The sequence below is a fragment of the Salvia splendens genome, chromosome 1, assembly GCF_004379255.2.
Source record: "Salvia splendens isolate huo1 chromosome 1, SspV2, whole genome shotgun sequence".
Taxonomy (NCBI): Eukaryota; Viridiplantae; Streptophyta; class Magnoliopsida; order Lamiales; family Lamiaceae; genus Salvia; species Salvia splendens.
The window spans coordinates 1,950,688-1,964,974 of record NC_056032.1 but is presented as its reverse complement, the minus strand read 5'-3'; the positions used below and the strand labels follow the sequence as shown (position 1 = coordinate 1,964,974).

The window sequence follows — 14,287 nt, the reverse complement described above, 5'->3', positions numbered from 1 at the left end:
AATGCACCAACTTTTCATTAAAGAACTCTGTCATCTTATAAACATGTAAACAATTAAGTACTTATTAAGAGTACTCATTAATAAGGCATAAAGTTATATCGGCAGTTGTGTGGATTTAATTGATGAAATGCATGTACGTAGTTTGAAGACAGTTGGAGAAGATAGTGTGGATGATTATGTGACTATGCTCATGAGTTTATTTGACATGCATTTTTCATTTTAGGATTTCTTTTATGGGTGATATGATGGGTTTCGTCTTCTCGTTGTGTTGTTGGTTTATTATTGGTGGTTATGCGGTTTTGACGGTTAGTATCTTAGACCATCTCCAATCATACACCAAAACTCATTTTTGGTGTACACAATTTCTCCAACCATCACTAAATCTAAACTCATTTCTGGGGTTTTCAATGGAATAACATCATACTTGGTGTTACTGTAAAATTTTTGTGATATAAATATCCAAAAATAGTGTAAATTTTAAATATGGTGTAATAAATGGTTGGAGTAAAACTACTTTTTGATGAAACACATACTCAAAAATGGATTTAAGTTTGATGTAAATGGTTGGAGATGACCTTAGCGACTGTCCAAAGCACGTGTGGATGTGCGCAAAAGCATGCAAGAAGCTAGTGGCTGCGAGTCACGTGGTATTTTGTTTTTTATTTCAAAAATAAATTTATTCATGTATTTTTTAAGTATATGATGATTATTGATTTACGTATTTTGGTGATTATTATGAAAAATGTCAAAATGATAGTACCTTTTTTATGCCAACTAAAATTTAGAAAGTTTTTGCCATATTTAATTAAGTAGTAATTCTAAATTATCCTAAACATGGAAGTAATGGTAGATTTATGCTCAACCGTTTAATTAACTCTATGCTCTCACTTTTTCTAGTGCAATTAAGTGCTATCGTTTATTCTTAATCTCACTCTTTTCATTAAAACGCCGTGCTATGGTTTTATAATACGAGCTCCATTTCAAAAATATACTACTCATTTTTTGTCATTAAATATCTCATTTTTCTTTTTTCCCCCAATAAATATCTCATTTTATTTTTATTATATTTGGCAAGGAGGACCCACATTCCACTAAATTATCACCCTACTCACATTTTATTATAAAATCAATATATAAAAGTGAGACTAACATTACATTAACTTCTTTTACCACTTACTTTTATAAAGTCAAACAATATTTTAAATTTGAGCATATCAAAAATGGGACATGGATGGAGAGAGTATATATATACTACTCCATCCGTCCCACAAGAATATGCACTTTTTCCTTTTTAGTCCGTTCCACAACAATATGCACTTTCCAATTTTGGAAACTATTTTCTCTCTAATAAGGTGGGATCTATTTCCCACTAACAATACTTAAATTATTTTTTCCCTCTACCTCTCTCTTACTTTACTAATTTGACATTAAAACCCGTACAGAATCCAAATTGTATATTTTTTGGGGGCGGAGTGAGTAGTACATTAAATAATAGTACTTAAATGAATAAATGAACACGTGACTGCAATAAATTTAGTAGGAGTAGATCAGAAATTGAACTCGAATATGAGTATTGTGCATGTATCGGCGCTACTCACTAAAATCCAACCACTCAAAATCACAACTATTTCTGCCCAATCTGGATAAGTACTTGAATTTAAAGATTTTGATTACAGTTGAAGAGGGAAAGAGAGGGGGAAAATCGTTTTATTTCCACTAGTTGGGCTACAAAATTATTACGTAATTGACAGTAAGAGCAACTTTAACTCACAAAATTTGGTTAAATTTTGTTCAAATCTCACAAGATTCAAATTTGAAATATTAAATCGTTTGAAATATCCATGTAAAAAACAATATTGTTTCATTAAAAAAATTATTTGAGCACAATCGTTTGATACACGGATGAGATAACTGAAAAAAATTAGAATTTCTTAATTTTATAGTATAAGTTTTCAAATATTATGGAGAGGTGAAATTTAAATGACTACTAATCTAGTTATTAAATTGGACACACATTTACTCCAAAATAAGTTGGCAGTTGGGTTGTAGGGGACCAACTATACAATGTGCTTTATATAAATTTTTAGAGATAAGTAACTTTTTGTAGTATAAATATAGTGCATGGTCATGCAATTCTTGCATGCTGTTTGATGAAGATGGGCTCAGCTTCTCGATTTCTTGTTGGTTTAGTTTTGGTGATTTTGTTTGTGGATTGTTTGGTTTGTGCAGGTGATCATGTTGTGGATGATGAGAAGCTGTTGGGGAAGCCGTTTCTTCGGAAGCCGAAGCCGTTTCTGCGGAAGGGCTTTGGCTTCGGCGGCGGCGTAGGGCTCGGCCACAGGAAGGGGTTCAAGCGTAGATTTGGCGGTGGTGGGATTGGCGGAGGGATTGGTGGCGGAGGAGGGTTTGGCGGCGGCGGGGGTTTGGGTGGAGGGGGTGGGTTTGGTGGTGGTGGGGGGTTGGGTGGAGGGATAGGTAGTGGTGGAGGGTTAGGGGGGGGTGGTGGATTGGGGGGAGGGAGTGGTGGTGGTTTGGGAGGCGGAGGCGGCGGAGAATTTGGTGGAGGAGGAGGTGGAGGAGGAGGGCTAGGAGGTGGGGGTGGTCTAGGGAATGGTGGAGGGCTTGGAGGCGGCGGTGGAAGCGGCTTCGGAGGAGGAGGTGGACTTGGAGGTGGGGGTGGTCTTGGCGGCGGCGGCGGTGGCGGTGGTTTTGGTGGTGGAGGTGGAGGTGGTGGTGGCCATTGAATTCGTCCTTAATTATTTGTCATTTCATAATTTTCATCTATGTTGAAGTAGTTGGGAGTGTTGAATATTGATAGGTAATTGTGTTTGTGGTGTTTTTATTTATTTGTAGTAATTGGTGATGGATGTGTTTGTTTTTCCATGAGATATGTGATGTTTCTCTGTAATAAATTTAATACTTTCCTTGTATAATTATTTCTTCTCTTTTTTTTCCTTGTAGACTTGTAGTCATGAGTTCTTAGTTTGTTTCAAGTTTGATTAATTTCCTTCCAAACAATAATATATTCGCAAATAAATTCGCACAAACTATATTAGTGGTGTAATGCTAGATAAAGTGGGGATCAAATATTTTTTTTTTAAATTTATTGTGAAAGGCGTAGTAAAAGTGACAGTGAATACCAAAGTAATAGTCTATTTTTTAAAAACAGCAAAAAAGCAATGAAATTAATGTGTAAGGGACCAGACATTAATACGTTAAAGTTGACATATTAATTTTGGGACACATTATATTGATTAAATACTTAAAGGAACTGGCTATATATATTAGTAGATAAGGGCATCCTTTCATATAACTAGGGAGGATGGTAGGTTGGCTAGAGAGCTCCCATAATTTTAACAATAATGTGAAAATGATACAAAGACATAGTCGACACTTGGGTCTAATTAGATGATCTACATATCTACCTACCAATACTCCTTAAACAGAGAAGTTACATAAAATTCAGGAGATAATGGTACTTTTTTCTTTGATTTAACAATATTAAATTAAACTTCAAATTAATGGTTGGTGTATTGTTTTTCTCGAGTGATTTAATGAAACATAGTATAAAATTAGTTATACTGTATTAAATCGAAGTGATTTCTGCGAAGTGATTTCTGCAAAGAGAGTTGGCGTTCAAATTATCATGCTCGAGTCATATTTCATTAGATCCTTTAATCTATCTATACATATATAAAATGTAAGTTTTGGGCCACTTTTTGAAATATTTATAAATTGTGGGTATCAATTTGAATATTTATAAGAGTGCATAATCAATGTATCACAACATTCATATTCCACAATTAATATTACGTGCCATTATAGCTTTTACCACTAATTAATTTTTTCAATTTAATTTTCAGTTTTCTAACTTATTTATCACATTTAAAGGGGACGTTTATAAGTTTTGTATTTGGAAGGTAAAAACCATTTTTCATAATAAATGGAGGAAGTGAAAAGTTATGGAGAGGCATCTATTTTTTACTATAATATGTTGTTTGCTAGATTTTAATCATCATATTCCTATCTTTTTTCATAATATTCTTTGTTGAACTTTTGCATAAATTTGAATTAATTTTAGGTATTTTTCTTACTCTTTGTCAATATTGTTTTAACATGAAATCGGTTTTCTATATGATGATTTTTTTTTTCATTTGTTTAACATAAAATTAGTTGAACGTTTTGCATAAATTTTAATTGATTTTAGGTATTTTTCTTAATCTTCTTCAATATTGCTTTAACATGAAATCAGTTTTCTATATGAGGATTTTTTTTCATTTGTGTATTAATATGTTTGTTTGGCAATCCCAATTCACCCATTTTTTCAATTTTTTGTGATTGGAGAATTGTTTATTTCTTTTGTTTTATTAATATGATTTTTGCTATTCTAAAATCACAATGTCGCCTTTAATTTCCCATGACTTTATGCACTCTTTTTTTTAATAAAGTATTTGATGTTGCTGAGAATTTTGATCTTATATCTTTAAATCTACTAATTTTGGGGATTTAGATTTTTTTTAATATCTTTTAAACCTACTTATTTTAGTTGATTATATTTAATATAGTCTATGACTTTCTTTTTCTATTTTCCTTGACAATTGTAGAACTATTACTATGTTATATCTTACAAGTCGAAAGATTTTTATATATATAAGTTTTAACGGTGGGTTAGGATGTAAAATATCATTGGATGTTATGTAATCTTTACTCTCATCTATTTCAGGAACAAAAATCACCGCTCCAACTCCAAGAAATGGTATACTAAAGAGTTGAAGAAGCGAAAAAAAAAATCTAACCTGCTGCGCGAGGAAAAAAACAAGATTGAATATAGGAAAAACAAAAATATAGCATAAAACATTTAGTTTATTATTAGTTTATATTTCTTTATTTAAGTGTAGTGAGCTAAGGTTATATATTTTTAGCTTTAACAATATGCTTTGATATAAAATATTGTTATATTCTTATTTTTTTTACAAAATTAATTTGTGATTTATTTTGACTATTTTAACATTTATCACTAATTTAAGTTTGACGTGTTAATTTCAACTTTAAATTCATTGATTTTGTATTCTTAACTTGAAGTTCGCTTGGAATTTTTACTAATTAACTATTTTTTATACTAATAAAGAGTTTACGAAATAGGGTAATTTTAAAGTAAATAACCAATTTTCATGTTTAGTGTTTAATTGTGTTCATTTGTTTCATTATTATCATTTTTACATATTTTATGATATTTTTGGATTTCTCATGACCCATTTAATTTCTTTTCTAATGCAGGAATATTATAATAACATATCATTGAATTTTTCAATATGCATAAAATAAAACTTAGGAGCTCAACAAGTATATTTTTTATATCTTGGTATTGTGTTTTACCATTGAACTAAATATGTTCGGAGCGCATGTTAATTTTGTTAACATAATTTAATTATAATTATTTAAAATATATATTTATTTATATATGATAGCTTTATTTATAATATAGATCTAACAAAGTTCTAATTAACATGCATGTTCATATTAATTTTGTTTAAAACTTATTTAATTTTGTTTATTAAACAATTTAAAATTAAAGTGAATAAAATAAACAGACAGCACGAGTGTGATACTAGTTTTGTTTTAATTTACAGATATTATAGTAGCTTACTAGCACGAGTGATATATACATATATATTTAATGTTTTAGTAATTATGTACTAATAGAGTAATGATCATTAAAATCGCACATTGATTTTTTGTGATTGTTAGGTATTAAAATTAACAAAAGGCAAAGTCATCATAGCAGATATAGTTGAAACACCTAGGAATTAACTTACGTGACATAAAAAGCATCAATAATTCGAATCTTGGACTGTTATATATATTCAAATCATCATATCAAATCACTTTCTTTTTTGTCTGGAGCCCCCATAGGCTCCTGGGCCACCTTTTTACAGGACAAACACAAAAATCCATAGCTCATAGCATCATACTCATAATAATTTTCAACAATGCCAAAAAAAAACTCAGAAGATTTAATCAAACACAAAATGAGTATGCATGAAGACAACACTTCACTATTGACTTCTCATCTTTTTTCATTTCTGAATCACTGCCACCAAAGATTCTTGAAATAGCCTTCTCATAGTTTGATCACATGAAATTCACCAGATGTGAAAGGGGTATTATAAAGTGGTAATTTATAGCATTGCTTGGCATTAAACGGTGAAAAATATTACACACGCAAAAAAAGATAATTATACCTATTCTTTGAACTATGAAGATTTGTTTATCAATGTAGAATATTAAAATTATGCAGCAAGGGAAATAAGGAACACATTCTTGTGTAATTAAGAATGAACCACCCTTCACCAAATAAAAAATTGTTTACAATACTGCACTTTACAAAGATTTATGTTTTGTGAAAGATAAAAAATACTAAAAAACACTTAATTACCTGAGAAATCAGCAACTTCTTCAAAACCCTAATTCTTCTCAAAATATATGCCAAGAAATCGATGCAAACTCGAACATATATTCAATTGGATTCTGGATTCGGACCGCTAGGAACTTCATGAGCAGCTGCACGAAAGGATTTTCTAGTGGCAACAACGGAAGCGTGGTGATGAGATGCCCTTTTCTTGAAACCAGTACTAGTTTCATTTTGCCTCATCTTGTAAGAAGATGATTGTTGCAATAACATACAAGAGTTATTGCAATGCAGAAGCAGTCTCCCTTTTGATGAATTTGGGAAATTAATGGTCAAGAATAGGAAGAGGATGAGTGAGAAAGAATGGAAACTTGTGCTGATTTTTGCCATGAAAATATGAGCAAGAGAAATCCCACCAACACCCCCCAATATTAGTACTCAAGAAATCAATATCCATGAACCACCAAGTGGACCTCAGTGTGTGTGGAAAATACAAGATAAACTTTTAGTTGTTTTTAGGGTATTGAAGAAAAGGTAGGGAAGAAGAAATGGGGTTTTTTTAAAACCACATGGTGTGTAAGGGTTTTAAATGATTTACTATTAACTAGGAGAAATATACGAGCATCATGTGAGACCAGTGCTTTTCAGCTTTTATCATGGTTGTCCTTGAAGTATTTAATAATTGCATATTCACACCCTTAAAGTTATTTTGAGCAATATGTATGTGTATAAAGTCATTGTTTGGAGCAATTAGATTTTTTTTCTGCTCAGCTTTTGATTAATTTTTCATTTGGTACTTATATGGTGGACCATGTAATTTTGGTTTGGTGTTAGGAGCACGTTTGCTAATTGGTGAAGGATTGAGACGTTACATAACTATTGACTACATAGATTACCATAATTGATACTCCCTCCGCCCCTCAAATTTTGTCACACTTTGATCGGCCATGGATTTTAAGAAATGTAATGGAAGGTTAGTTGAAAAAGTTAGTGGGGAGCGAATCCTACATTTTCTGCCCTTTTCTCTATTTATTTGTGCGACAAATTTTCTTGAAAAATATGATTTGAATGCGCTCTTATTGCATTAAATTGTTATCAATATATTTTCTTTGAGGGAAAAAAAATTATCATAGCATTCTGCCATGCATAATGTAGTGTTAGCCTCGTTATGCAAAACTAAATGGTCATCTTGATAAAAGAAGATAGAAAGTAAAGTAAGCAATTAATAAAGTGACAAAGGTGGCTGATTGGTATCTTTTTCTGTTGTGATTTTCATCTTTAATTCTTACTAATATTAAATTTGATACTTTGCTTGCGTTGCTAAAAATTTGTGCTCTTTCACTTGGCCAATCACCATGCATGCACTTGAAATTAATTTGAATGTGCTTTTTTCATGTAAAAATTAATTTGAATGTGATTTTTATCATTTATTCAGAATTGTGGTTTACTTTGATTCTTTGTTCGTCGAGGTTCACTTGCATTCTTCGTGTGTCATTCCTTGTTAGTGACAGTCACCACGTTGCTTCTATCTTCTAAGAGCATCTCCATCCGTGCTCTTGCCAACCAGCACAGATATGGGTCCGGACCCACTTTTACTCCCTGCTCTTAGGCAAGAGCACAACACCCACATCCGTGCTCTTCCGCAAGGACAAGCTCAAGGGTCCCACTATTCTATTATTCAATTTAAATAAAAACATTTCCACAAAATTAAAATGCATTAAAAATATCCGGAATACTATTACAAAAAAAATTAAAAATCACATAATTAAAATCCTATAAATTAAAAAGTACATAATTAAAATCCAAAAAATTTAAAATTACATAATTAAATTCATAAAATTAAAAAAACTTACTACTCGTGGGCGAATTTCGCCCAAATGTGTTTGATTAGGTCTTCTTGTAGCTCAATGTGGGCTCGGGTATCGCGCATTGTGTTCCTTGTTTCGATCCTCTCGCCCAGCGTCGTATGCACACCTCGGCGTGGGGGAGACCTTGCGGTTGAGCTTCCGGCTCCATCCTCGTCGTAAAAGCTAGCCGTCATCGGTCCTTCGTCAGCTATAATCATGTTGTGCAAGATAATACACGTGTACATGATGTCCGCTTCCGCAATGAGATTGGTGAAATCCATTTGAGAGGGTTTGAGTGAGTGAGGAAGATGTGGATAAGTTGTATGAAAAAATATGAATGAGAGATGAATAGGAGATGATTTGATGAAAAATGGATGATAAATGTGTGTATTTATAGATGATTTTGGGAATAAAAAAATATTAAAAAATAAAAAAAATCCAGAAAAACGGTAAAAAAAGGCCATATTTTTTGGAATCTGAAAATATATATTTTTTATTTTTGGTATTATTTCGATTTTAAAAAAAGAATTTCCAACGGAAATGCCGTTGGCCAATCAGAACGCACCATGTCAGCTGATCGCTGGCACGGACGTGCTCGATGCATCGAGCAGTGCCGCGTCAGCGGCAAGAGCACAACAGCGAGCAGGCGGTGCCCGCGCTGCTGGCACGGACGGACGGACGGACGGGTGTCCACCCTCCGCTACGGATGCTCTAACGCTCTTAACTATTTTGATCAGCTGCTACAAAGATCATGACTAATCTACAGTAGCACATGCAATTTTATTTAAATAATGATTTTTTTTATTAATCCTTTAAAAATATCTAACTTTCCTAATGGATCAAAATGATCCAAAAGGGCTTGGTCTTGGCCCCCCTAATATTCAATATTGCTCCAGTAGTCTCCATGGGCTTGGGCCCCTTTATATTAAATATCTACGATCTAATCTATCAATTATAAAAAGTGTTAAAACCAAATTATTAATGTAAACAGATATAGACGTGAAAGAATAGATAAAAAGGAATTCAACGAAACGCAGCCGTTTTAGTTGTAATCGTCTTCATCTTTCAGATCTTCGTGTTTGCACACCACACAGATCAATTGCGCATCTCTCTCTCTCTCTCTCTCTCTCTCTCTCTCTCTCTCTCTCTCTCTCTCTCTCGATCGATCATGGATCCTCAGAGAGCTTACTCTCTTTCCCTTCTGTTCATCCTCTCTCTTCTCTCTCTACACTCCAAGGTCTGCCCTCTCATCCTTTCTCCCTACAATATGCACGCACTCCGTGTTCAATTTCTGGATCGTAAATGCTGAATGTCTATGTATTGTAGTCGAATTTGAATTTCCTTTGATTTATTTCAGGTGATTTATGGGGATTCCTCGGTTCTTTTCCTCGATAGTCCTACTCGCCAATATCTTCGCCTTTCATCAGATCAGGTAGGTTTTCTGATCATGGAGTGAACTCTTGATTTCCTTTGCGCAGATGTTTGAGTGCGTTATTGAGTCTGTGTGTTAAGTATCTGATGTGGCGTTCCAAGTCTGGCGAGAATTTTTAGCATAGATATCAATGTTCGAAAGAGTTCTATGCGATGATCGTTACCAAGTTTGTGAATTTATGTACTTGAATCTGGAATGTTTTCCTTTCCTGGCGATTGTTTGATGGATGAATTCAGTTCTGCTGTGATACCAAGTTGAGTCATTGACCATGGAAAAGGTCCCAAATTGTGGCTTTATTGTTAAAATAATGGATCTAGATAAGTTTCCCCCTTTGTTAGTATTTGCCTTTTATCTTTCTGGATCAGTATGAATCATTAAGATGAAAAGTGATACTAAATCTCAGGCCAAGCTTAGTTTCATTCTGATGCATTAGTGCAGAAGAGAATGACTGTACTTGCTGCACTATGAATGCAGTTTGTGAGAAATTCCTAACACAGCTTATGAAAATTACTTTTTTCGTGGGCTTGTTTTAGATTGAAATAGTAATGTGTTTATAAAGAAAACCGGGATGATCTGAAAAGTATAGGGGAATTGTTTTAGATGTTTGCATGTCCAAGGGTTATTGAATTGCTACAAGCTTATAGAAAGCAACATAGTTTTGATGGACAAACAAAGTAGTAAGAAAGCCAGAGGCAGCAATGTGAAGTTCGGGGTATTCTGCTGCTTTCTCAATAAGACCCTTAGGACCCTATCTTACATTCCTTTGAGGGGATGAAGTGCAAGAGCTGTGTTATCTATTTATGCAATTAGAAGGTATTAGGCTTGTAGGAGTTTGTCAGAAGGTGGATTTGGATTGATGCATAAACTTCTGAAATTATTTTATCAAGTCTTTCTTTCCCCATGGTTTATATTCTCCTTAAATCCACCTCCCCCAATTCTTTTCAAATCCAGTTTGATGGTTCCTATGCCTAGAAAGGTCCATCACTTTTTGACTTTCGTGGTTGGTGATACTGGCTGACTAGCTCACTTGTGTGGTGGATTACGGTGATGGATGTCACATGTCTCTGTTCCCTCAAGAACCTCCGTGGACACCTGTATCACATCTTGTGATGCTTGTATTCCCTCAGTTTACTCTACAGTGTCCCAGTCTCTTGTGTATCTCATCTAGGAGGTCTGATTAGCAAAAATGATACCATTTGAGAGGTCAGGTTACCATTACAGTATTATGATAATATCTATGGTTGAAAGGAATTGAAGTATTTTGAAGTTTCTTGAGTAGCATTTAAAGGCTGTAACCATGCCAAACGTTGTAGGATGATATACAATACCCGCAGCTTCATGTACACTGCAGTTAGGTATGTCATGTTCTAAATCATTAGTTTGAATACTTGGTTCTTCAAGACTTCCAGTGCTTATCTGCTTTAGGGTTTTGCAATGCTGCACGAACCAAAGTGATTTTGTTAGTGGATCTATTAATATCTTGAAATCCTCTGTTGAAAATTGAAATTTATAGTCAAATAGTATTTCCTAGTCTTTCATAGAGGGTTTAGCTCTCAATATATGCTGTCATATTTATATTTTATATAGTTTAAACTCTCGTCTTGTATCTCTGACACTGAATGTAAATAATTTGACAACCTATTTAAATTTCATGCTTCACTGAATCACTATGAGAAATAAAATCTTTGAATCTTTGCAGACTGTTTCTCTTTCCCCATCCGAAATTGGTGCTACTGCGTCAGTGTTGCTTGGCTTTGCACCCCCTTCTACGCTCTCTGCTGAGAGCTCATCCAAGGTACAGTCTAGTATGATTTATACTTCATCTTGTGCATATACTAGTTGTGTCTATGCTGTCAATGTTTACTTACTTTTATTTTGTAGCTGAATGAGGTTCTTGCACCCAACCCATTCGATAGGCCCGGTGCCTTGTTGATGGTTGAGGTTACAGGAGCTGAAGGTATGCTTCTCAAAGTTGGTTTCTATGTTCAGCTGTCCTATTTTTTTGCCGTGTGGTAAAGCACACCCCATGTTGTAATGCATACAGATGCTCAGCTTGTTGGTCGCTCAGATAAATCTCCATCTAGTAGCACCCTGAAGATCAAGGTTGAAGGTACAGAAAGAGTGGACATTCAGCTTCCAGGTAATGGGTCTTTGTGATTTCACATATCTCAACAGTTATCTTCTTGGAATATTTTATGGATGTACTGTATTTTTTGAGCAGGTGAAGATGAAATTTCAATGGTGTCCCTGAACGAAGTCTCAAGCAATGCTGAATGTTCAGACAAAGAACTGAGTGATTATGTTAGTTCTCTCTTTTCCCACCCACCAAATCCTACACTTTTGTGAACTTAATATATGAGGATTTTTGTTTTCTTGTAATCAGGCATCCTGGTTGGGTGGATCATATGCTGAAGATGCATCCCAATCACTGAACGGGGAGCTACTCATTCCCATTTCTAATGGTGCCTTTATGAGACTTCATATGTCAGAGGTTATTGATTTTAGTTTTTCCGGTGGTTACTAGTAGCTACTTTCTTTCTTCAAATAGCTCAAATAATCTGTTTTGAATTCGACAGAGAGCTGATAGAGAATTCGCAACAAGTCTCGTAATGCTTATTAATAATATGAAGAAGGCTATGGAGTTGCATCGAGTATTGACAAAAAGTGAACGCAATCCTGCAGAGCTTATGACAGGCAGATTTGATGGAATCAAGGTAATCCATAATTTACTGAAACCATTTGTTTCTTACGTGATTAAATAGTTTTGGAACCCAGTAATCAGCAGAACTGTATTCTTCTGATTGGTTTAATACTGCCACATTATGTATAAGTTGCCCATACAATAAACTCCTGGAACTTTGACACCATTTTGTGCTGCATAAGGGTTGGTTTAGTCCGATGACTCCATCTCTTTTATTTTCTTGTGTTGAACGAGTGTTTTATTTTCTTGTGTAGAACGAGTGTATATGCAGAAAATTATAACCTGAAATGTCTTATTTCAAACATAAACATCTTGTGGCAGTTCATGATTCCAAGTCTTGTTCGATGCTTTATTTTGGCAGGCTTTACAAGATCGCTATGGAAGGGAAGGAATTGCTCAAAATGGAATGGAAGTATTTGTCAATTCCATATCGAAGATGCTTGACTCTTTGCAGGAAGCATACCATGGTATCCCCATTTTTCAATTATTTGCACGAACTACTTGCTAACCTAAGTTTTTATTACGTTACTAATACCTCTGATGATCTTGTCATCTTGAAGAGCTTAATGAGTTTTTACATTTTTTATCTGCTTGTATAGTTATTCTCTTCTTGAATAAAATTGAATGTTGGGCTTGTTATTCAGCCATATGAAAATGAATTTTGCCTGAATATACATGTTCTTGTCTTCTTTTTAGCGTTGATGTTCGAAACTGATATTAGGCCCATTGGCAGGGAAAATTGTTGGAGTCATTGCCCACAGGGGCTTGGTTGATGCAGAGCAAGAGAATATGTTCCATTTCACAGTAAATACTCGATCATCTGCACGTTCGCTGCAGCAAACAAAACTCTCACCTGAGAAGATCATTATTGCAGAAATAGCGTTTGTTAGAATTACCTTGGCCTGGATAACAGGGATCATTCTTCTTATTGCCACTATTTTGGGGGTAAGATTTCTTTTTAAATGCATGCACTATGTATTTTGTTCAATTAATCCACTCTACTTGCATCAAGGATAAGAAACTGGGATTTTATTCACTATATAAATAACAGAGTTTTCGACCTCTTAGCCGATAATGTCTTTTTGTTGGTTGCAGATCTACTTTCTTCTCAACATGTCAATCACCAAGGACACCCTTTTATATTCGAATGTCAAGCTCGACTAATATCAGCAAAGTAGTGATTTTACATTTATCACTGAAATCTGGGAGGCGCTCGCTGTCTGCTATGAAACACGATGCTGTCTGTGAGGATCAGTCGTTTTGCTTGTGTATGCAGCTTCAGAAGCTTCTTTTTTGATTGATTATTTAGTGGGTAGCTCAAATTTGTCATAAATGTATCTGTCCTTGGGAGTTATTGAGAAATCAGAGAGGAAGTCTATTTATTATGTTTTGGTTTTGTAATTATATTTGTATTGTGCCTGTAGACAATAAAGGCATGAATCTCATGCTCTACATGGATATTCATGTGTGCTCCCCTTCAATGTTTTACTTTTCAATTTGAAATAAAACCTATTCTGGAAATGGAGATTTCTACATTTGTAGTACTGCTAACGCAGCCTGATGCCCGACCATGGTTGCCACGCGTGCATGCAACGCAACCTGGACTCTCGGTCACGCGTGGCATTCCAAAATTGTCTTGGTTAAATATATTCTTTGTGAAATTGAATTACTCACTTTCTCCTTTACTTTATTCATACCTCAAATTCATCGAACTCTATTTTTTTTTCATTTTATCTTCTAAATTTCACTATACCTTTTTTTCTAATTTTTCCCATATTTTTCTTATTGGACTTCCAAAAAACAATTACAACAATACTCCTATCTTTTATTACTAGAAATCGGTACAAATACCTTTAGCATTCGATCATAATAATTACTCAAAAAATAGGAGAAGAAAT

General features: G+C 34.2%; 2 protein-coding genes across 3 annotated transcripts; both read left to right on the top strand.

Annotated features, from left to right (window-relative positions):
• Nucleotides 1-2,107: 2,107 nt before the first annotated feature.
• LOC121804032 (glycine-rich protein 5-like) lies at nucleotides 2,108-2,933 on the top strand. Its single transcript, XM_042203584.1, has one exon. It carries the CDS (start codon nucleotides 2,151-2,153, stop codon nucleotides 2,742-2,744), a length of 594 nt encoding a protein of 197 aa, XP_042059518.1. The 5' UTR covers nucleotides 2,108-2,150; the 3' UTR covers nucleotides 2,745-2,933.
• Nucleotides 2,934-9,311: 6,378 nt separating this feature from the next.
• On the top strand, nucleotides 9,312-13,910 carry LOC121793615. Of its 2 annotated transcripts, XM_042191654.1 has the most exons (12): nucleotides 9,331-9,374; nucleotides 9,419-9,493; nucleotides 9,614-9,688; nucleotides 11,388-11,483; nucleotides 11,570-11,645; nucleotides 11,733-11,828; nucleotides 11,910-11,989; nucleotides 12,072-12,179; nucleotides 12,265-12,402; nucleotides 12,751-12,856; nucleotides 13,123-13,334; nucleotides 13,485-13,910. In XM_042191654.1, exons 2-12 carry the CDS (start codon nucleotides 9,425-9,427, stop codon nucleotides 13,551-13,553), a joined length of 1,125 nt encoding a protein of 374 aa, XP_042047588.1. In that variant the 5' UTR covers nucleotides 9,331-9,374; nucleotides 9,419-9,424; the 3' UTR covers nucleotides 13,554-13,910. The 2 variants fall into 2 exon arrangements, with proteins under 2 accessions (XP_042047584.1, XP_042047588.1); XM_042191650.1 differs by having other exon boundaries at nucleotides 9,312-9,493.
• The last annotated feature ends 377 nt before the right edge of the window (nucleotides 13,911-14,287 follow it).

What these genes read in the sequence shown, in the direction of transcription:
- LOC121793615 (XM_042191650.1), top strand. Translation starts at nt 9,425, where the DNA reads ATGGATCCTCAGAGAGCTTACTCTCTTTCCCTTCTGTTCATCCTCTCT. An exon ending in CTGCTGAGAGCTCATCCAAG is followed by an intron (nt 11,484 to 11,569) that starts GTACAGTCTAGT and finishes TTTATTTTGTAG; the next exon opens with CTGAATGAGGTTCTTGCACC. An exon ending in TGAGGTTACAGGAGCTGAAG is followed by an intron (nt 11,646 to 11,732) that starts GTATGCTTCTCA and finishes TAATGCATACAG; the next exon opens with ATGCTCAGCTTGTTGGTCGC.
- LOC121804032 (XM_042203584.1), top strand. Translation starts at nt 2,151, where the DNA reads ATGAAGATGGGCTCAGCTTCTCGATTTCTTGTTGGTTTAGTTTTGGTG.